This window comes from Chiroxiphia lanceolata, chromosome Z, assembly GCF_009829145.1.
Source record: "Chiroxiphia lanceolata isolate bChiLan1 chromosome Z, bChiLan1.pri, whole genome shotgun sequence".
Taxonomy (NCBI): domain Eukaryota; kingdom Metazoa; phylum Chordata; class Aves; order Passeriformes; family Pipridae; genus Chiroxiphia; species Chiroxiphia lanceolata.
This window is the reverse complement of record NC_045671.1, coordinates 68,031,577-68,054,991: the sequence shown is the minus strand read 5'-3', so window position 1 is coordinate 68,054,991 and position 23,415 is coordinate 68,031,577. Positions and strand designations below refer to the sequence as shown.

General features: G+C 40.2%; 1 protein-coding gene across 2 annotated transcripts in view; it reads right to left on the bottom strand.

Moving 5' to 3' along the window:
- Window positions 1–8,405: 8,405 nt before the first annotated feature.
- Window positions 8,406–23,415, bottom strand: part of LOC116780991 (neuronal acetylcholine receptor subunit alpha-7-like) — a 56,862-nt gene continuing 41,852 nt past the window's right edge. For both annotated transcript variants that reach the window (XM_032676479.1, XM_032676480.1), the window contains 2 exons: window positions 14,909–15,018; window positions 8,406–9,450 (listed from right to left, as the gene is read on the bottom strand). In XM_032676479.1, the coding sequence (XP_032532370.1) occupies window positions 8,932–9,450; window positions 14,909–15,018 (629 nt within the window). In that variant the 3' untranslated portion in view covers window positions 8,406–8,931. The remainder of the gene's footprint in view (window positions 9,451–14,908; window positions 15,019–23,415) is intronic.

Below are 23,415 nucleotides of genomic sequence, written 5' to 3'. Positions count from 1 at the left end.
CCTGGGGCCAGAGTAAGCACTGGACACTTTATGGTAAAATAGTGAAAATCTCACTCCTGGATTGAGGCAAGCCAGTGGAACAATTCTCACCAAATTCTGTGAGACTGGATGCTGGCAAACACCAAGCCTTTTCTACATGTCAGTGTAAACCAAAGCAAGCAAAACATTTCACCAGCACAGTTCTCTTTTGTGAGTGATCACATAGGTCACACAGTGTGAGATTTATTCATTTTTGGTGACGTGAGTGTTAAAATTTTCTTTTAGGAAACGAATTACAATAACCTCTAAGGAATGTGCAATACAAGCGGTTTTCCAGAAAAGTGATATTTTCTCTAGTGGAACAAAAGTTTCATATTGTTGCTACGATACCTCATCATGAAAATTTATTTGAGCAATAGAGATGATTTTTCTAATCACTTAAGACTTCCAAATCCATTTAGAAATACTGTTTATGTTCCCAGACAGGCATTGCAGTCAATATTTTGCAGCTGATACATAAGGAAAACTGATACAGTCACTCTCATGTTATGCTTTTCTCAAGAACACTTGCCCCTGTTTGCCTGTAAGAATACTATTATTGACTTCACCACAATTTTGAAGGCATTTAATTAATTTCTGTTTTGTAATATGTTTGAAAGAATGTAGTCTCAACAGTTCAGTGTTTTCTGCTCAGAACATGATGAAAAGCATTGCTTTTAGAAAACCTTGAGGAAACCTCCTTCAGGCTTATCTTTTATTTAGAGAATAAATTTTTAAAGCCTGTTCTCTCTTCACTGAGTAACTTGTGAAGTGTTATATGCAATCCAAGAGTGAATATAAATAAATTTGTATGACTCCATGAGTTTCTGTTTGGTTGGATACAGCATGAGAGATCTAGTTTGAGTGGTTTTTTTGTCTTACTGTACATGATGTGAGGGAGATCAATATCTCTCAGCAGAGGTTGTTCATCCCTGCAACAAGATAGCTTTTGACAACCACATCAGAAACATGTCCCTGCTGCATGCTGGGGTTCTGCACACAGGTACTGAGCAGACGTTCAGAGGCAGAGCGAGGCTGGGAGGTGGACAGCTTGGTGTTCCATCAGCTGTTCTCCTTGTGGGATGGAAAGGAGGGTCCTGTGAGCTGCCAGCCACTGTGCTTGGGCACGAGGTGGATACAGTCACCAATCTACATGAACTGTTAAAAGTATGGCAGTCAAGTAGATTATTCTGCACTGGGTGACGGCTGCTATAGGTGTCATACCCTGGAGTTAAATCTGTAAATTCTGGGTTTGAATTGCAAATAATGATCATTAGATTGGATTATTCCCAGCTACCCTTAATCACACAGTTAATAATTTTCATTAAATTCTTATTTTAGAAATGTTTACTAGATTACAGCCAAAACCTGAATTGTCCTCAAGTGTATTATATTTTTTTTCCTTTAAGAGAAGTCTCTGAATATTTAGGACACCTTTTACTTTTACAATAGCTCTGAAACAGCTGAAAAGCAAAACAGAAGGTGGAAGTTACTTTTGTATTACTCTGCTCTTAAACAAATCTTTCTGCTGCTTGTAGTCATTAGAAATAATTATCTTAGCAACTTATAAGTCCATCATACATCAAGAGTAATGACAAAAGCAACTATATAGTATTTTTACATCAAAACCTGTCTAAACTGACAAAGTTATTGCTGTCTAATTATCAACAGTGCCTCTGTTCCCATTTTCTAACAACAATTGAAGAAAAACATGGATAAGTGTACGGTTGATTTTTTGTCTTAATCAATTTTGGAAGATCTGTTAGTCTTTACGCCTGACATGCATCCCCAGGGACTGTCAAAAAGACATTTCTCCTTACGAACAAGTCTCCCACACTCTCACTATTGAATTGCCAAGTTCATAGGAATCTTCAGTGCTTTGCAGATGCTTATCATCAACCCTTAGTTTTCCAAAAGCCCTTTTTGACTGCTTTTTGATATTGACAAGCTCTCACAAGTACAAAAATATCAAAAGCTCAGTTGTTGTTTTTTTTTTTTTTTTAATAAAAAGTGCATTATTCTTCTGCTATGGAGGCAACCATTACAAAAACACAGCTATGAACAAGGGGTAAGTGATCCAATTGTGATTTTTTGACAATGCTTTTAAGTTGTTTTTTTTAGAGCTCTATGGAAACCCTCAAAAAAGCCATTGCTGTTTTTTTTAGTATGTCAGAAGAAGTGGAGAACATCTACAGTAGATTTCTAAACAATCAGGTTTCTGCTCTGTAGGCCAGTGCAGCACATCCTCTGAAGCCTTTAGGAAGCTTCATGCAAGATCTTGTCCTCAAGGTAGCCATTACAGATGGTATAGGAATGTCACGCTGAACTTGACCTTTCTCAGCTCTAACTATGAGACCTGTGCAGAGACATGAAATAAGAGGCTGGCCCAAATTTGCTGTGTAGCCCTTTCTCCAATGGTAATTTGGAATTAAAATCTAAAACTCACACGGCTGATTGAAAAGTCTGTTAGTCGAGTCTGTTTCTGGACACTTGGTTGCAGTCTGCAGCGTTTCTTCAAGACAAAGACTTCTGGGAAGAATGTGCTGAAGCACAGCCCTTATGGATCCTGTGGTAATCAGCACCTCCTCAGCTTGAGCCTTCCAGGTCACTGCACTGCATCAATCTCTGAGATAGGGTCATTCCATTTGTCTGTTTGATCTCTCTGGAGCTATTGCTTCACATTTCACTTTGAATATCATGTGTTTAAGGCCACTTTCCCAGGTGTGTGGTCTAGAAGCTTTCTGGCAGCTGTATTTAATTTACACTGAGGACAATTTAAGATAATTAGAGAAAACTAAGTCTCTAGGTGTCCTCCTCATTACCACAAACACTGCTTGCCTTTCAAAAATCCTCTGCTCACAACCTGAAACTCTGGCAGTCTTTTCTGCTGATGTTAGGTCTGTTTGTGGGGGAGTGTGCTGGGTCACTTATCTCAGGGCATATTCATTTTAAATTCAGCAGCAGCTGGAGTTTAGTGGAGAGATTTGCTAGACTGGTAGTATGCAGTGGACACTTCTTCAAAGAACACCCAAGGGACTTTAACAAACAGGGCATGTCAAATGTTGTTTGGAGCTGGGCTGGTGCTTGAGATTGTGTATGCTAAACAGTCCTAAATCTTCGACTTCTCCTGTTCAGAATCTTATCCACCTAACAAATAATGCAGAAACTTCCCTTTTGTCTTTCACCTCCTTCTGCTCATTCATAGCCTGTGCTGTGTAAGATTCACACACTTTTGCAATGGGAGTTTGACATTTGGTTGCACATAATTATAAAATTGGAAACTTTCAGAACTGGCAAAAAACTTGATGCTTCAAATTCCTTGTGAAGTCGAAGTATCTTAAGATTCAGAGTGCTGAGAAAGTGCATTACTAAAATACTCTGGTCATATGCAGAGACATTCACATTAATGATGAACATGTTTTATATTCTCAGTTTTTCTCAACACATACCATGTGACCTGTTAATTTATTAAGTGCTGTTAGCTGCAAAGCTGTAGAAACAACTTTCAAGCTAGGAAGGTGTAGTCAGATCATAGAAATTGTTGGTCCTCTAAGAAGCTGGATACTGGGATAGAAGGATCTGTCTTCACCACACTGTGGATATTTTAAATGTGCTTCAGACGGGCTGAAAGCCATGGAGTTCTAAGTTTAGCAAGTACAATTTAAGTGTCCAGTGTTAAACTCAGGGTTTGTAGTGTCCTGGTCAAAAAAAATGTTTTCCAAAGTCTTCCTGTTCTGTAGTTTTTGTTTTCCATGAGGATTTTTGACAGGTAAAAAAACCTGGCAACAGTAACAACTCAAAACAAAAATAAGCAAAAAACACCCCCCCCCCAACAACAACAACAAAACCAAACCAAAACAACCAACAAACAAAATATCAAAGCTCTATGTGGAAATACATTTTTTTGCCACAGAGTTCTGAATCATGGATGCTTGTTGTTCTTCTGTCAAGATGTCTCCTTTTCATTGCCCCTAGATAAGAGGGAAAAAAAGGAGCTAGCATCTGCAGTTTTGGATAATTCTCATGGTCTGACCCTCCAGAGATGTAAAGATTCTTATGCACCACTCTTCTTTTGATTATAAAATAAAAAATCTTGGCTTTTGGATGGATATTAGAGGAGCTTTTTCTCAGGAAAAATAGGCATCTGCAGGTTTTGGAGGTACTTTTTGCACTTGTTAGCAGAGTTATCAAGCAGTAATTTTTCTTAATACAATGAAACTGACAGTGGAACTCAATTAAAAATGAATTCTTAACTACAGTTCATAAGCCTTCTTAATGGCTCACAAAAACTAGTGACAGTTTTTCACCAGAATTGTTTCTAACTAAAAGGAAATTCAGAATAATTTTGGTAAATCTATCTTTAAGAGCTCCTGTGACTTTGACTTTATCTTTTCGTTCATGAACTTCAGTATTTTATGCTGAGTGGATTTGGGGTTTCTTGGTTGTTGTATTTTGTATTTTGGCTTTTTGGTTTTGGTTTTTTTTTGTTTGTTGGTTTGGTTTGGTTTTTTGTTGTTGTTGTTTCTTTGGTTTGGTTTGGTTTGGTTTTCTGTGATACTGAATCAGTGAACAATCCTGACATTTTGCTTCAAAAGGTGTTTTTTATAAATGATTTAGTCTACTAGGTTCATTTACGTGCTAGAAATTAAAAAGCAGTGATAAATATGTCTATACTAGGGAAGCTGAATTCTCTCTGTTATTGGGTGTTAAGATTAAACACCTGCTGAAAGCACTTGAGACAGAGCTGACTGTTCTTGCTCCCGTACTGTGACAGGAGAAAAAGGATGTGAATTATTTGCATGATCCAGCAGACTTGACAAGGAGTTGGAGATCTGAAGACCATCTGAAATGGTGGCAGAGAACAGCTGTGATGAAGGGTCTAATTTTAACAGTTGTGGTATCAAATAAAAACCCAAGATGCACTTCTGCTCTCACCTGTGTAAAGCTTGTATAAGTAGGCCCTAAGTATATTCTAGCTTATTCAAAAGGGAAGAAAAAGGATCCAGCTTTCTGAGCACATGCTCAGAAATTACATCAAAACTTGGAATTTCCTATGCTTCATCTCCTTTCTCCCTTAGTCTGATTGTCATCAAGGAAAAAAAAAAAAGCAAGAAGCCATTGTTTTGCATATAATTCCAAACTGGATATATAATTCTGGGAAGAGGAAGGAGGAAGTCTTTCAGCCGAATGATCATCACTAAGCCCAATCCCTTAACCCAGAGGTAACCTCATCAAGAGTTTTACAGAGTTTCAAATTTTTCTTCCAAATACTGCCAAGAGGAGCCTTACAAAGGGATTTCAGCTGATTTTGCCTCTATTTATTTCTGTGGGCATTTCGCAGTATTTGGGAATTTCACAGTATTTGACACTCTTATTGTCTAAAATCCCAGATTAGTCCTGTTCTTCATTAACATTCTTCTGATTTATACCACCCTCTTTTCCTAGGCACATGGTAATTCAGAATAATGTGTTTATATCATGATCCTTTACTTTGTTATAGTCAATACTGAAAAGTTAACACTGAATGAAAGAACTATGTAGCTTCACTGTAGTATGTCAATATTTTATATTCACTGTTAGAAGTTATACAGCTGTATCTCTCAGGCTGGCAGATAAAATAGCAAACGTTCAAGACAAAAATGTTCTAACAAAAACAGAGTCCACATTGTCTTGGGAATATCCAGATACCAAAATTAAGGTAACTCATGAGTAAAAGTTATTATGTTTGATTGTATCTACAGTTCTTTATGTTTGATGAATAAACAAGGGTAGAGTCTAATCTTCTTATGCTGAATAACTTCATAGCAGAAGTCTACCAAGCCTTCTGGGAAAATGGCTCTCCTCAGCAAGAAAAAGGACCTTTACTATCATGTTCTTCTGTTGTTGGTGGACAGTAAGATCAACACTCCTCGTGTGATGTTTCCATAAGATCTTGGATTTTGTAAAGGATATTATGGGTTAGTTTCTTGTTGCCATTTAATCTTTTTAATAAGTTTGGGAGTTTTTCCTTCTTTTGGAATTAAGTACACCGTGACACCAACTGGTGATGCCATGAAGAGCTGTGAATCAGGATGTACCAATATTTCCAAGTGTACTGCATCTCTCAGAAAAATGTTGCATTCATTCACATGTTATTCTGCAATGTTCTCTTATGTACAGTAACCGTTTTTCTGTGCTATTTTACACTAGGTCATTCTACAAATTTTGTGGTTTATTATCTTTCAAAAGTGACAAGTGGATATCAAAAGTATTTGACTTATATGTGATCTGCAAAAGTAATCAGCGAGTAGTTTCAGTCCAGTGTAAAGAGCTGTAAAATGCATACCATTCATACAATTTGAGTTTTAGGACATTTCTACTAGAGGCAATTCAGCCTTGGCAATCTAACACTATGAGGTAGTAATTTATATATGGAATTTTTTTTATTTACATCAGCTTTTATGAATTAAAAAAGTGATTTCAATTGATTTTCCACTGCCATTTTCAAATAGTTTCCATCCTCCATCTGATCCTAAGATGTATGAATTCAGTTAAAAATATTCTTATACAAGAACTTCTTTTTTCATGCAAGGAAGCATGCTTTGCATTAGGAGGCTAAGTTATTGTGACTCTGTTCTTTAACATTAGCTTTTACCTTTTTATCCTGTCACTGGAGATTATTTTCAAAAATGCTTTTCAAGCAAAAATATTAGTGATCCTTGAACAAGTGCTCTAAAGTTCGTTTACCACCCTGCAACACAAGTTGCAGAAGTAATTGGATACTTAGGCTTTTTATTGATTGGTTGTCCACATAACTAAAGGAATAAATGAAATGAGCATTTCAGCTGCTGTCCAAGAGAGAAGCCAGGTACAACTAACCCCCAGACTAATTCTGCTGTTCATTGAGATATTTCTATTAGGCAAAGCCCTCTTGAATTACATTTGGTACCTCAGCAAGGACAATGTTGTAAGCAGAAGCAACAAAATAGGCAGGAGAAACAATCATATATCATGGGAGTTTTCTCCTGCAGGCTTGGAAAGAGCTACTTAGAGCGCTGATGCCCCTATGAAGAAAAAGATCTCTCTGAAACCTGGACAGAATTTTCAGTGGAGGCTTTTAGCATAAGCCATTTTTACCACAAGCCATTTTTACCACTTGGACCTGCACCTAAAATTGAACTGTAAAAGTTAAGTGAAATATAAAACAGGTCACTGTAGTCAGGACCTTCTCAGGTCAGCCTCCTTAGGTGCTTTGCTGAACATAACTCCAAACAGTGCAACAAATCCACTGGTGTGATGATCTAATCTTACAGTTACAGAGGTAACATTCATTATGGTGAAGTCTCTGTTCCAAGTGAGCTGTCACCACCTGATGAAAGCCACAGAGGAAAAGTTCAGGTACCTTATCCTTAAAGAAATAGTAGCATATTGCTTCAATCTGTAGAACTACCAGCTTCACCATCACCTTTTAGATGGAAGCACTCTCTGTTGACTAATAGCACCATGATCATCTTCTTTCCCTCTGACACTGATGGTGGGAAGGATCTCATCATGCAGAGAGGGGAAAAGTTAGTTCTTTACTGTAACACTGGGAGAATAGGAAGTTGAAAGGCAGACAGAGAAGAGGTTGTTATTTTCTTCTAGTGAACATTCAGAGAAGTGCTGCGTTACCCCAAGAGGAAAGGTGTCTGCATCAGATCATGTACTTTTGCAGCTCTGCTGTGGTCAGTAGGGAAAATAAAATCACACCAACAGAGGTGTCATTCCCACCCACAGTAGTGAGTGGAAAGAAGCTGCTGCTGAGAATAGTGCTTTTTTTCCCCCCTTATATTCCAGGAAGTGGCATGATTCAATTATGTTTTATTAATATATGTATTATTATTAGAGAGTACCCAGGGACAGCAAATAGATAATAAAAATTGATACATTAAAGTTTAGGAAAATAAAATCAGTCTTTTATACACTCCTTTCAACAAAGTCTACCAACCAAATTGGAAAGGATATTGTACTAATAGAATTTTCAGAAAATACTACTTTGGTAGTGTAGACTCGATATGAAATCTGAGCCCAATTAAATCAGTGGACAGTTTCCTACATATTATGCAGACCCAAGATTTTGCCCTAATTGCACATAGGTAGTCAATATTAGGTTGCCAACTGTCTTCCAAGAGATCAGAGATATTTTAGATTAAGTAGAGTTTCAAGGTGAAAGAAACAATTCAGCAGTGAGACAGCTAAGAAGGCATTGTTAATGATATAAATTATTGTCAGCATGGAGAACAAATTTTCTATGTCACAATCAGTATTCCCTAATTAAAAAAAAAAAAAAAGAAAATGTTATTTTTTTTGGGAAAGATGCATTCTGCTAATATTTTTACCAGGAAAACATTCCAGTCACTCTGCTAGGATGAGCTAATATGATGATGGTTTATTTTCATGTACAATATACAGCATCATGAGACTGTGGAGATAGGTCTTTCAAATCTGATAAGTGCATGTCACAACCACACGAAACAAAAATGATAAAACACGAATATCCTGAAAACAACAAAATTCTGCGAAACTTGTAGTCATCAATGAACATTTAAGTCAATTTAACAATATCTAAAAGTTCAAAAATTCATAGTAACACATTGATACGAGTGTTAGCTTGTAACAAATATATTGTAGATTTGAATTCTTGTCTACCACTTGTCACAGGTCATGACATAATTACATGTGGCACTAATCTATGAAATAAGTAACAGAGTTCAGTATGATTACTATTCAGTAACTACAATCACTAACATCAGGAATAATTATGTCCTGAAATTATTTTCATCCCCTTCAGTGTATTTTAGCACATATAAGTACACTTCTCTATTTGATTTAAATTATCGAGCAAAATTACTGGCAATATTCACTTTCAAATTATCATGCTCATCTTTGAAAACCTTATGCAAAATCCTTTGAAACAGCTTCTATAAAATTTGGAGCAGACATGAGTATTGTAAATGTGCAAATGATGGCGAAAAGGGTAAATGCAACCAGGCACAGTCTGTCTATCACGGCAGCTGCAAACTTCCACTCACTGCAGATCTCTTCACCCTCGTCCTGTTTCCTGAATCGCGTTGCTATGAACTGAACTTCCTCCAGGATCTTCACGATCACTGGGATAGTATCCATCAGAGCTTTCTTTTGAATGAGCTCGATGTCTTCTGCTAAGGGGCAAGTGATCTTGCCAGTCTTGCTGCCGAGGTCGTTCTGGGGGCAGCACGGGCTGTCCATCGCGTGGTAGCTGTAGATGGAGTTGCCATTGCTGGACTGGTGCCCGGGCAGGACGTTCACCTCCATGCTGTTCACGCTCATGTTGTGCTTGGAATAGCTGTACTTGCAAGAGAGGGGCTTTATATTTTCCCCAGGTTTTTTCATTCGTAGAAACCAAGCACACCAGTTCAGCAGGATGACGCGGACCTGAAAGAGAGTTACCAGGGTAGAAATACAGGGGAATCTTCAGCATTTTAAAAGTTTTCGAAACATTTTGTGACTATCACGGTTAGTCTGTATTGTCTTTTAGAAACACTGATGGATTTCTGTGGTTTTTTGAGGGTCTAGCTTCTTACCAAGAATGGCCTTTTTCTGGATCTGTTTTGAACATAGAGGTGTTCAACACCCAATTACATTATAGAGCAAAAGAGATGTAAAATCTCTACTTTACAGAATGGTTCCTGAAGTCTCATCTTTAGCAAACAATCCCAGATCTCTGCAACTGAGCAGAGAGTACAAAATTGGATATATAGTTTTGAAACATTTCTCAGATTGTAAGGAAAGAGATACACTTAAATATCTTGGGGGGCCAATATTTAGATTCTGCTGAAAAAGAATCCCTTTACAGCAGAGTAACAACTAATTCTAGCACATTCCCTGCCCTCATTTCTGTTGTTTATTCTAAATAAAAAGCTTTGATTGGCTTTTGGTGTTTTGGTTTTTTTTGGGGGGGAAGCCATTTATACCCCTTTGAAGAGTTCAACCATGTAATACAGGAGGCGCTTTTAAAAAAGAGTAAAAGTATATCAATTAAATTTAGCAGTTCCAAGTCTGAATGGTGCTGTTAATTTCTGTCATTTCCCTGTGTGCTGGTGCACCACAAGACTGCCCTAACCTGCACATGGCAGATTGTGCCTCATATGTTTCTTGTCAAGGTCATCAAACGAGCTAACTCTGCAGAGAGCATCCAGAATTTTTTCCCGGTGAAATGATCCTCAGGTGTTTTGTCTGAAATCTAAGCCTGCTAGAATTCCCATTGGTAACATTGTTAACTGTGAAAGGCAGTAAAAAGGATGTGGAACCAGTAACATCTTATGTGAAGAGCAACAGACTAAATCTGTAAAATCTTGTAATTAGAAAGTCCTCCTGGTGTTATGTGTACAACATGGACATTTGCAATGTGCTTGTGAAAGACCCTCCATGCAGCCAGGCCTCTTTAATGACTTTATCATCCTGGTTTCAAGTCAAATAATCCGATGTGCAGGAGAGAACAGATGTGGTCTCTGGTTTCACTTCAGAGTCTTGGCCCAGGACTCCCTGTGTAATCCTGCTCTGGTTACTTTGGTCATATTTGACCTAGGACCACAATTTGCCTCCAAAATCATTGGACATGCAGGATAAGATAACTCCTACGTTTTCACAGTACAGACACAGGAATGGGAAAATTGCAGTTAGCACTTTGAGTTGCTGCTGTAATGACAAGCATAATTTCAGAAAGGAGGAAGCATTAATAAACACAAATGGGAAAAATAATAATAGCAAAAGCCAAAACCAATGGCCAGTGGAAGGCAGTTACACTTTTTTTTTCTTTTTTAATTCTGCAGTGCAAGCTGTTCTGTGCCACAGCCCTGTGCCATTCTCTTGTGAGCCATTCTGCTTCTCTCCCTCTAATGAATCTTTTATTCTTCATTGTTATCCTGGTTTTGGCTGGAACAGAATTAATTTTCTTCCTAGTAACTGGTACAATGCTATGTTTTGAATTCAGTATGAGAATAACGTTGATAACACACCGATATTTTAGTTGTTGGTAAGTAGTGCTTAGCCTGAGTCAAGGACTTTTTAGTTTCCTGTGCTCTGCCAGTGAGCAGATGCACATGATGCCATGAGGGAGCAATGGCTTGGACTGCTGACCTGAACAAGCCAAAGGGATATTCCAAAGGGATATGAACTGTGGGAAGTTGTTTGGGAGCTGTTGATTGCTGCTCAGAGACAGGCTAGGCATCAGTCAGCAAGTGTTGAGCAATTCTATTGTGCATCACTTATTTCTCTTACATTTTATTCCTCTCTTTCTCTTCCTTCCTTGATGTTTTCGCTATTATTATTATTATTAGTAGTAGTAATATTAGTAATATTATTACATCTTATTCTGTTTCAATTATTAAACTGTTCTTATCTCAACCCATGAAGTGTTGGTTTTTTTCTGATTTTCCCCCCCACCAGGAAGGGAAGGTGAAGTATGAGCAAGTGGCTGCGTGGTACTTAGTTGCCGGCTGGGTTCAAACTACAACAGTCCTCAAAGACTGTTTTCCTGTTATTCATATTATTTTGTTTTCATTGAGGTCTTTAAATATTTTATTATCTCCTCAGTAGTCACCACTGTCAAATAGAAACCTATAGTGTTGCAGCTTAAAAAAGCTGATCCTGCATTTAATTGGACTTAATTACAATGTACTCTGACTACTCATGGAAACAAAACGGGACAAAATGGAACAAGATTAAGGTCTTAATTGCTAGCAGTATGTCAGCAGTGCCAGTGCCAAAGGGAAGAGAGAAATTAATTCTCCAGGACTGTGTAATTCCAAAATACAATGTCAGACAACTTTCTTATTAGAAAATGTGAATGTGTCTGCCTTAGCTCTGGAAGGAGATATGAGCTGAAAAAAAGAATTCCTCTGGTACAGGAATACTGCTTTTTCTTCAGAGTTTTTACTTCTTAGGGAAATTACATTTATAACTACAGTCAAACACATTTTCCACAGAAAAATAAATACTCAGAAGACAGCAACACAGCTTTTAATATACTTGGATTTTCAAATGCTCTATTTCCTTGAAAACAGACATTTAGGCACAATCTGTTCTTGTCGTACCAATTAACTGAGGAGACAGCTACAGCATATGGGTTGCTGGAGAACAGACTGGATATGATGATATGAATTTATACTCTCACCTGCACTGTCATATCTGGGTTTCTATGAAGGAAGGACACAGATACAGCTGCCTTCAGAGGTCAGCAGCCTAACAGGGCTGTGAGCTTCTCCACTACGGTCCTCCCCTAACCAAAATACAGCTGCACTGGTGGCTCCCATCACAGTCACCTGCCTGGCCTGGCCCAGAGGAGACAGTCTCCAATTAAAGCTCTCTTGATAAGGGGTGTCAGCACCAGAGCAAATCTGTACATGTCCAGGTTTGAAGCATATCAAAAGGAAAGTCCAAAGCCTAGTGAACCTGACTTAGGCACAACAAAGATCCAGAGTGCTCTTGCTTTTCCCCCCAAAACTCTTTCTTCTCAGTTCTTGGTCTCTCCATCTCTCTTTCCTATGCAACAGTCTTGGTTGTCAGTAGAGAAAGATCAGTTGGGCTGTAGCCCATGCCTGATGTTATTCACTCCCAAACTGCTCAGTAGCTGGGCCTTCTTCAGTGCTCTTTTCCATGTTATCTCAGCAGACATTGTCAAAAGTGTCAATCGGCCAGCAGCTCTCACTTCAACTGAGTAGCCAACAAATGCCTTGACTGAACACCTTGGATTTGAACTCCTGTCTTGGAAAAAGCTGGCTTTAGTAAGTCACCAAAAATTAATAGAAAGGAAGGCACAATTCTCAGCAGCAAAATAAGGGAAGAAGTGAACACCTACAGAGAGGTTAAACACTAACAGGCACTCTCCTCCCTCTTCTGGTGCAAAGGCCAAGCACAGAGACCTTGAAAGGCAGGTAGGGAAAAGAAGATGCTCAACTGTAAATACTTTAGAAAGCAGGTGCTTAGGCAACTTGTCCGGTCAAATCTTCTGGGTCTGCAGCTTCTCCTACACAAGCCCAAAGATCCAATGCCTTCCCTTGCAACTTACTTCAGCAGCTAAATCCATTTAAGCAGCAGGTGAGAACAATCTTGTAACAATATCCAATTAATCAGGGTTAGAGTTTTGCCATAAACTGATGCTTGGCTCTGCCAGGATGAGGATATTGTGGGGAGTACGTAGATGGTAAGGATAGCTGCTGGTATTGAAAATGCAGAAAACAAGTTTTATGTAAAAAATTTCCTTCTTTCTGAAGTTGGCTATCTTGGATTCCTGGGTTTTATGAGGCAAAAGTCTTTCAAGGTGTCTCTGTAAGAAACACCTTACACAGGTGGACGGGGGAAACTAAAAAGAAAAAAAAAAAGGAGACTTTGCCATGAATCCCAACGACTGAGCCTTGTCCGCATCTCACACAGGACAAATACCTACTGTTGTGGGTCAGCCTCTTCCCTACACACTTGGAATTCACCCTTTTCCTCTTGAGATCCCTCAGTCCTGCTGACTTGTCTGGTCTATAGCTTTTACAGTCTATTGTCTGTGCTTCCCAGTAATGCTTTCCACAGTCTTGGCTTCCTGATGGCATGTTTTGTAACGTGTGCCAGTTCAGCTGTGAGGCCACTGTACAAGGTTCCTCCAGAGTGAGAATTTGTTGTATGCTCTGTTTCAAGAGGAGAAACTAAGAAACTGGTAGAGAAAAGGAGCTGACTTGCAGGGCCCGTGAGACACATGAGCCATTGTGTCTACGTTCTTCAAAAGGCAGACAAAACAATAAAATTTTCTACGGGGGGCTCTTACACTGCTGCATACCCTGAACATTTAGACATCTGAAGCATGTTTGCCCAGATTTGTGCCCTCAGGTTTTGCTTACACGCAGGTTCTTCCAGAATTCACATGCTCTAATGTCTTGAAATTAAAGAGGATTTTAAATAATACAGCACTTTGAGAAATAATTGTGAGTATGCTTCATTGTTATTGGACTTTAAAAAAAAATGCATTGAAACAGCAGTTTATTTTAAGAGAGGCTAAATTAGAAAGCTGTTCTGTGCTTGGACTGACATTGGTAACCATGTGATACTCAACATCATGTCAGGATAATTGTCTAGCATGACAAATGTGGTGAATGAGATACCAGAGGATGCTGTACAACCAGACTTTGGTGAAACCAGGGTGGTAGATAGCTGACTATGACTCTTTGTATCTGCTTCTGCTTTCATTCTTTTACATTTTATAATTACAAAGCACAAGTTGCCTATGCTAAAATCAATTAGGAAAAGGAGATGGAGGAAAAAAAAGCATCATTTTCCTTAAACTTGAAAATCTGAAGGAAACATTCCTTTTGAAAGTCAGCTGGTGTTGGTGCCAGACCTCAATGGGCTGACAAAGTCTACTGCTGTCTGTGGAGAAGTCTGTAGAGAAAAGAGGGTCCATGTGCTAATGCACTGAGAATGGATCAGATGGCAGCAGACAAACTGCCCAGTAGAGACTGGTGTTTGTTTAGCACTTTGAAATGTCACATTTTGTCAGTAGTGGTGTCTGCTGGATAAGAAATCAAAGGTGGTGCCCGCGAGATTAGCACTTGCAGAGTGGGTGCTGAGCAAAATTACTTTGTCATGACTTAACTACTCCACTGTAAGTGTAAATAGAAAACCCAAATAAGAAAGACTGTTTTTAATGGAAAAGTAAATTTAGTATGTTTTTGTTCTTTAACTCCATTAGCAAACATAAGTATCAAATATGCTACCTATAGCTTACTGTTCATATTAGTGGAGAACAAATTCCGTCCCTCACCTATAAAAAATTTACTATAGCTTTTAGATTTTATTTTTTTTTCTTTCAGTAGGAGCCTGTTGAATGTTTACCACCAAAGCTGCTTACCCATTTGGGCATCTTTCCCGCCTGGGGGTCGTGATGGTGAAACTGCAGAACCAGCACTGTTACCACGACAGACAGACCAACGATGACCATGATGCTAGCGAAATACTGAGCTGCAAGGAAAAGGAGGACCTGGTTAAGGAGGGGAAAATCCAAACAAAGAGCAAATAGCATTCCTTGGCCGTGCCTTGAGATCTACATTTGAGAAGCGCTGCATCACGTCCGAACACCCTCTTCTCTGAACTGCTACACTGGAGCATTTGAGGCCTTTGAGGTTTCCAGTGTATCTGCTCAGCTCCCTCCTCTCCAGTGAGGGAAGAGGGAAAACTGCTTGATTTTCGCCCCAGAGAGGAATGTAGAGTCCCATGGTAAGGACAGCTCCATGCCTGCTGCCGAGGCAGTGAGGATTTGAGCTGACAACACCTACTGAACAGCAGCATCCCTGGATCTCCCATTCTACAAGCAGAGGTGCTGCAGGGAGATGCTGTCCCCATGGTGCCACTGGATCCCTTCAGAAAGTGTCACCAGTTCCCCACCTTTGTCCCACTACTACTCACAACTGATTAGGCATATTTTTTGTTACTCCTCTTTGCCCTCAAGACCACTTCTTCTGGTTCCTATGAAAGCACACCACACCTTTCTTGAATGCTAAATTCAAATCCGCTGTGCAGGAAAGAAATCAGGATCTTGAATGCCAGAACTGAGACTTGAAGCCATATCTCCTAAGTGGCAGTACAGCTTTGTCGTGCCAGGAGTGAGGTTGATGTACTGGAGTGTAAAGAAGAATTACCCACAGGGATAATGACATTTGAAGGTTTCAGTGGCAAAATACCAGAGAGCATTACTGTTGGCTGATAGGATGGTACACTGTGGGAGAGAATGTCACACTGCCCCAGACTACAGCCTCTTCCCACTCCCAGCCCTCCCTTCTGCAGCTTGCAGGAAAAGTAAAAAATTCAGTACAAGCTCCAAGGCAAGTTTTGTTCTGTCTGTGTTTCTGAATACCAAACCTCACTGCTTCAGCAGCAAAAAGCTTGTTCATAATAATGAGGTTCTCGGGCCTTCCTGAAACCAATGCTGCAATTGCTTCAAGAGGAAGATATGGCTTTTCCATGGCAAAATGAATTATGTATCTAGATTAGAAGAATGCTCCCAAGGGTGAGTTGAATTTAAAGGTCTCTGTTGCGCTTATTCATGAGAGAAGAGAGTCAACAACCAGGCAGAAGCAGAGCAGAGCAGGAACTCAGGTTTCAAGGAAGCTATTACATGCCCCATGTAACAGAAACACAGTATTGTTGATATCATTTAACTTCCTTAAACTCTATGTATTTTGATGCCACCAGACTTTAATGGCCTGAAGTGGTCCATTTAAAATGGCTTTGGCTAAGATTTTTCACATGTCCTTGGAAAATTAGTCACCTGGTTAAACTTGGACAGAACCTGTTGTTAACTGACTCAAGATCCCAGCCAATGATCAGCAGAGGAATTGATACTCCTGGGGGGTTTTTTATGCTGTAAACCTAGGAGCAGAGGTCAGTGAACTGCTGTGTAGACCTGCTAGTAAATGGAAAACAGTTCTCTGAGGAATAGAGTGGGAACCACAGGGGAGCTGTGGACCCACAAAGAGAGATGAATTATGGTTTTGCCTTGTAATAATCAAGAAAGAGTCTGGTTGTGCATCACGTGCATTTTGAGGGGGTGAGGTGGGGTGCTTCTCCTCAAGGTGCAGTGGAGTTTTCCGTTGGAAAGTAAGGATGGAGGACATAGGGCATAGTACTTCAACCCTGTATGTTACTGTCAGGCAAACAAATGTCACAAGATATCCGGCAGAAAGATTTATGGCCCCCAAGTAGGTGCAGGTGCAGGTGCTGTATTCATTTCAGAGAGACAAATCTGGAAATGCCCAGACCTACACTAAGACTGGATTTTGCCAGCCCTGAAGAACCGACAGGGAAAGGGGAGGAAGAAGGTAGCAATGACTGGTAGAGTTGTTAGTCTTTCACATCTCTGGTTGGGGATACAATGAAGGCTGTTGCCTTCTTTTCTGTGACAAGAGGATGTAGACCAAATAGCCTTTGGTCAAAAAGGAATAGCTAGGTCATGTATCCATGGGTCTCTGATTGCAAATATAACTGTCCTTAAAACATACAACCAGGTAGGGATGATCAAGACCCTGAGTCTGGACTCAGTGGCAGTTCCCTTGTAAGGGAAGGAAAGACCCCAGAACTGAGGGGGTATGTCCACCAGGCAAAATGTTCCTGGCTCTGAAATGATATCCATACCTACTCAGCATTTTCTGGTCTTTCCTTTCAGGGTTTAATCCTACATCCTTTCTTTCCTGGGAGCACAAAAACATGGTCTTCCTGCAGCGGTGAGGAGAACTGCTGAGGAAGACTCCTGTGCTGTCTTCCATGCACCTAAAATCATGGGTTAATCTTTCTCCACTCTGCTGGCTTGGCATCTCTGTTCCTGGCAGTCTTTAGCCCCCACACCAGCAACGTCAAACTCATCACTTGGTAACAGCTAAAAGGGCTGCTGTCCCTGTTCACCTCTAGCACCCCCTCTGATATGACCATGACCCAAACTTCTCCAGCAACAGTGTGAGCAGAGAAGCCCTGCTGCTGAAAGGATCAAGCTGCAATGTTCACAGATAACACTCCTCCTCAGAGCCAAAGGACTGCAGTCTTCGCTCACTCTGCCCTAGTCCCACACTGCCATGAATTAGTGAACTCTATTTCTGGGTCTCCACTGATGTTGCTGAGCAAAGAAATAGAATGCTCTCCTGTTAGATGTTGCAAGGGGAGATAAGTAATAGAGGAAGAGCTATGCTTAGGTCTCCCAAGCAGCAGCTCTTGCCTAGTCACCAGACTTTTTTTGACAGTACTTTAGAGTCCATCATAAGTCCTATAGCACTTATCCATTTGGGGCTTTGAAGCCGCTGTTCTCAAAAAATCCTATCCCCATGTGTGTCTGTTGGCAGGGATAAATGCAAATCTGATTTTGCAAAGAAGCCCTTTCATTTAAACTGCAGGGGGGAAATGGTCAGCAGCTCTCACTAACAATCTCTCTGTGTCCTACTTGTTACTCCTGGTTACCAGGTCAACTTGGAGTCTTTAACAAATTATTTCACTCTGGGAAGTGTGTCAGGAACAACCATGCCGGACTGGGGTGCATTTGAAGGACCAGAGACCTGGTTACTGTTAAGTCAGATGCTCTGAGGCACAGTTGGTAAGTGACGGACACATTCTGAAGGGGAAGTAGCTCATTTGCACTCTGCCCTGGACAGCTTTCACAGGCCAGGAAAATGGACCAGAAGACCTGTGTTTGGAGCCCCTTGACTTACACAGCACCATTCCTCAGGGATACTGAAGTGTGTACTGGTCACTTCTCGTTGCTTTTCATATGTTTTAAAACATGTGTGATGCTTTCTTCAGCAGTTGTATGTGAACAGAAAAGCTGTTTTGGATGCTTGATTCATCTCCTTAAAACAGCATGAAATATTTGCTCTTCTACAATTTATTTTCTTCCCTTTATTTGGCAAAGGAGGAATGATATAACATAATATCTGGACAGCTGTTTAACATTTGGGAGTTGTCAGCCTCTGTCTCAGCACTATCATAAGATGATACTGTTGTCTTAGCAAATATAGATTCAATAAAAGCACAGATAGTCAGTAAGGTCTTCTAAAAAGTCATCAAGAACAGCTATTTGTTCTTGCAGGGATATTCTGACGTCACCTATATCAAAAGGATAACAATGACTTGCAATTTATCACTTGAAGGGCATTCAGCACCGTTTTTGGATGTTTTTGAAGACACACTGCTGAAGCGGAACTGGATTAACTTCAAGGACTAATTAGGAACAAGGTAAAGTAAAACAGAATCCTGAAGAGGAGCAAGATGATTCCAGATGGATGTTTTACCTTGTTGATTTTATCACTGAACACTAACTGAGAAATCAGTTATCATATCCTGTGAATGTCAATCACAGGAAAGGCAGAGCATCTCCACTGTGACCAGTTGCAGTCTTGTTCCTGGGAAATAGTGGGGGAAGGAGGAGAGTGTTGCGCTCAATTATCCACATTGCTCAAGTTGGACTCCTCCCACTGATGTTCCTGTTTCTATCCTGTCTTTCCAGGAAATGCCAGGTTTTGCCTGTGAAATGATGGACTGGTTTAGAGTGCACTAAGTCAAGTAATTTCAGCCTTTCCTAGTGCTTTGTGCTTCTTGTGACCTCAGAATGAAATATTCATTGCTCTTCCTTCTGGAAACGGTCCAGGTTAATGAACTGAAGCCTGTGGAGGATACTGGGGGGCTTCCAAGCACTCTTCTTTGCTCCTATGGCAGGGATCAGGCCTGGTGCTGGGCAGCTCCTGTGGCAGCCTACAATGGGCAATGGCAGAGTTACTCAGAGACCAAGAAAGTCAAAAGACAGAGGAGAAATTCTCTTGTGGAGTTACTGTTGTACACAAACAGCAAAGAATGACAGAGGAGGACATAGGCATGAAAACGATTTCCTGCATTGTTGAGATTAGTTGTGGCAGACACACCTTGTGATCCATGAGCTCCCAATGACAGTAGAAAGTGAAGAGCGTCATCCCAGTCTAGACGGTTCCTCATGAGATGTCTTAAAAGAGTGACAGATTTCAGGATTGGACTCTGTGTCTGCCTGTTGATTATGGTACTTGTAGAGAGAACAGAGGCAGCGTTTTCGCAGTGTTTTCAAACTCTTCTCCTCCCACATGTTTTCAAAGAATAGAACTGCATATTTGAAAAGTAAAACTCTTCTTTTTTTCTTTCCTTCCCCTCCTGCTGCCCCCCTCTCCCCCCTGATTAAAAAGGCATCCAAGATTCTTGGCTTTGGGAAAAGCACAAGTGATCATGGGACATGAAACTGTAAGAGCTGCTGAGAATGAGAATTGTGTTTTGTGGAAGAGACTGAGCAGGGTCCTGACACCAGCAAGGTACCAGGCAGAATCACGTAAGGGAGGGGGGGAAAATATTCCAAAAACTGAAAAAGAGACAGGGTGAAGTGAAATGGCATCAGCTGAGAACATATAGGAAGATGACAGAAAGTGTAACAGGAGATTAATCTAATTTTCTCTCTCTAGTTAGAACCACTAATGCCTTATGTTTGTAACTTAAAACAATCTGTGACTCCTGGAGGTGGCAAAGCACCCCATTGTTTCCCTGTTTCAGTAATTTGCAATCTCATTTACTGTATGACTAAATGTGAGAAATCACCCGAAGCATCTGCTGCCAACTCAGTTATTCACAGTGTAAAACCTTCAAGCTTATTGAAATAATGTAGGCATGATGAGGAATGGCAAGGAGAGGATACAGCTGAAAAATGTCATCATAACAAAGCCCTAAGCAGCAAGTAAACGTTGTGTCTTTTAAAGACGCAAGCAGAAGAGTTCAGCAAAATAAGACAGAGAGAAATGCAGTTTCGTTAAGTGGAGATGAAGATAATTTTATTTTTATTGTGCATTATTTGATACGTCCTGCCAAAACATCAAGCATCGTGTGGATGTTAATCGTAGGAAGTGACAGCTTCTCATATTCATGAGTCTCATGTTCCCCTTTCAAACACTGTCCATGACCAGCTTCCAGGTGTTCCACACTTTCTGCCATAAACTCCTCTTAAAGTAAAATACAGATTTTTGATCCCAAGCCAGTGGTGTTATTTTGGAAAGAGCTGGTAGGAAATAAAGATTTGCAGCACTTTGAAGTTATTTTGGCGTGGAAACCAATCAGAAATTATTAATTCTCCTGTGGAAGAGGATGCCTTGAATTGACAGATGTGAAAAGTGTTTATGGAAGAAACAAATAATCTGACTGGCCTGAGAGGTCTGAGCATTTAATTTCAAGATTTGACTTTTAAGCATAAGCACGCCTTATCTACTTTGGCAAAGTATTTTGAAAGTGATACCTCTTCAGAGCACTGGCTAGGATGGATGAAGAGCAACCAGTTCGGAGCTTATTGCAACCTCAGTCTCAAGCTCAAGGAGTCCTGCTGTAGGTGCTCCTGGCTGTTTCTGTGTGTGACTGTACTTTGTGCTGCCTGGGGCCTGAACTCAAAGCCTGCAGAGTTTTGGACCAATACAAGTGTAAAGACTAGGTGGGATGTTCAAAGCAAGCATTTTAGGGTCTGTGACTACATGGTGTCACTCTGTTCCCACAGCAGTGGGACTGCAACACAGTAAACCAGAGGTGAAAGCAAAGATGGACATGGGTGGGTGAAGGATGTTCCCCACAGCTGGTGTCTCACTGCAGAATGGAGCAAGTGGGGCTTACAAGTGGGGACTGATGTTTTCTTAAAAACAAAACACCTGGTGCTGGAAGAAGGCAGGATCACAGCAGGATGGGGATGTATGGACAGCTACAAACTTTACTGTGCCGCATGGCCCCAAAAGTTTTCCCCTTCTGGAAGTGCTACTGCAAGCAGGTGGAAAGAAGATGTGTTGGTTAGGCTCCTAACTAGGTTCATCTCAATATTCCAAAGCAATGGTTTTTGGCCATGTCTGACTTTAACATGGGCTGTGGATTGTTCTGTCTTTCTGAAAAACTGGTTGGTTTTGGTAGGAACTAAACATGACATTAGGAGATGAATTTTTTTAAGTTTATGAGCCCAAACTAGCAGCTTATCCCGAGACAGTTTTTAAGACATTCCTACAGCAGTGCATGATAAATTTGATTCTGTTCACTGCTCTATTTGGTGCCACTGAATGTGGGACCACATGATCACCAACTGTGCAATCTTAAGCAGGGTCCCGTCAAAGGATAGTCATGAATGGGAAAAGTTATAGATAGGAATCTCTATTGACTTAGGTGAATTTGTTCCTTAGTAACTTCTTAATGCATGATTTCCTTGCCATGACTACAAGGTTGCTTTTCAACGGAAAACAAAGTTTAATGAAAAAGATGAGGGATATGAAGACTTTAAAGGAATTCAGGCGTATGTCTTTTGCCTAAGGAAGGAATTCATCCTTTCTCCAGAGATGGTCACATAACCATTACCAAACCCAAATCTGATTATCCACAGCTACTTACATAGAATCATAGAATCATTTAGGTTTGAAAATACCTCTAATATCATGGAGTTCAATCGTTCACCTAACATGGATCACATTGTCTTTGTAGAAATAAAACAGTCCTTACAGTTCAGATCTAAATGCCTCGAATGTAGTTCTCAGATGAATTACCTAAGCCTTTAGTTTCAAGGGGCAGGGCCTGAGTTTGCACAAAAGCTCTAATAAAAATAACAGTATTTGTTAATAACAGTATTCGTCTAATTTTGGTTTGGTCATTGAACCAGGAAATCAACACAGTGGGACAGGGATATCCTTTCTTACGTAATGCACTGGACAGGGTGCAATAGTGGGAATGGGAAGGTGCATGAAATTCCCATGAAATTACTGGTATGTATAGCACAAGAAAAAATTGTGCATAATTGCATAGGCTTTTAGAAACAGAAAAAACGGTTGTCATATACCTGAGCTGTGTTACACAGATTTCATGATTTTACCCAGTGATTAGAGCACTCAGACCAGTAATTAAGGTGTGTATCACATCTGGAGTTCTCTGTATTTCTGTGTATACTTTCCTCAAGTAATGAACTCCAGCTGTCTACTTACATAGACTCTTGGTAAAAGTAATTTTAAAGAGAAAAATTAGAAGTGAGTAAAATTACGAGTGCCTTCCCGTGAGGCATGATTAAGCTATCGTAGGAAGGGTAAGTTTAGGACACAGCTGCTGCTATGTAGCCATGTTCTGAAAGTCTTTTAGGAGCTACACTCTGGAGTTTTTAAGTGCCAGGAGGGACTTCCAGGATGCTTTAGAGAAAGAAGCCTTATTCATAAAATTGTCTTCTGAATTCTGTGTTGGACTCTGACTAAAATGTTCTGTTTGCAGGTGTCATGGGACCTAAATGCTTTTGATTTAAATGGTTGAGCTGATTGCTATGGGATGGTTAATGTTTTAAACAGAAACAGAAGCATCTTTCTCTGGTTCAGCCTTCTCCTTTCTTTGGCATCTCTGCAAAAGGGCAGGATTTGACTTCTGAAATATTGTGGTGCCCTGCTTCACATAGATGTGTGCTGTTGAAAACATCTTCCAAAATATCTAGTTTCCCAAAAAGAGAGGATGTGCTGAAGAAGGATGGGAGCAGACATGCTGCTGGGCAAGGAGCAGCTACCTGCTAATGCAAATGCAAATCCCAAAAAGCTGAGTGAGAGCGAGGGGTCAGCCTGTCCAGCCGGAACATTTCTTGGCACAGAAAGTGGGTGGCTAAACTAGTCTGAGAGGTGCTTCCTTTATTGTTAATGTAATTTGAGGCCAGGGAAGAGCGGCCTTGACTAAGATGAACTGGGGAGTGACTTCCACATTTCTTTGTAAAAGTGCAGAAGCTGGTACTTTTTTTAAAAATCATATTAGACCAGTTCTCCTTTGCTTCCTCAAAGACACTCCAAACAGCAGCTGTGAGAATTTCCTGTGCTATTACAGTTCAGT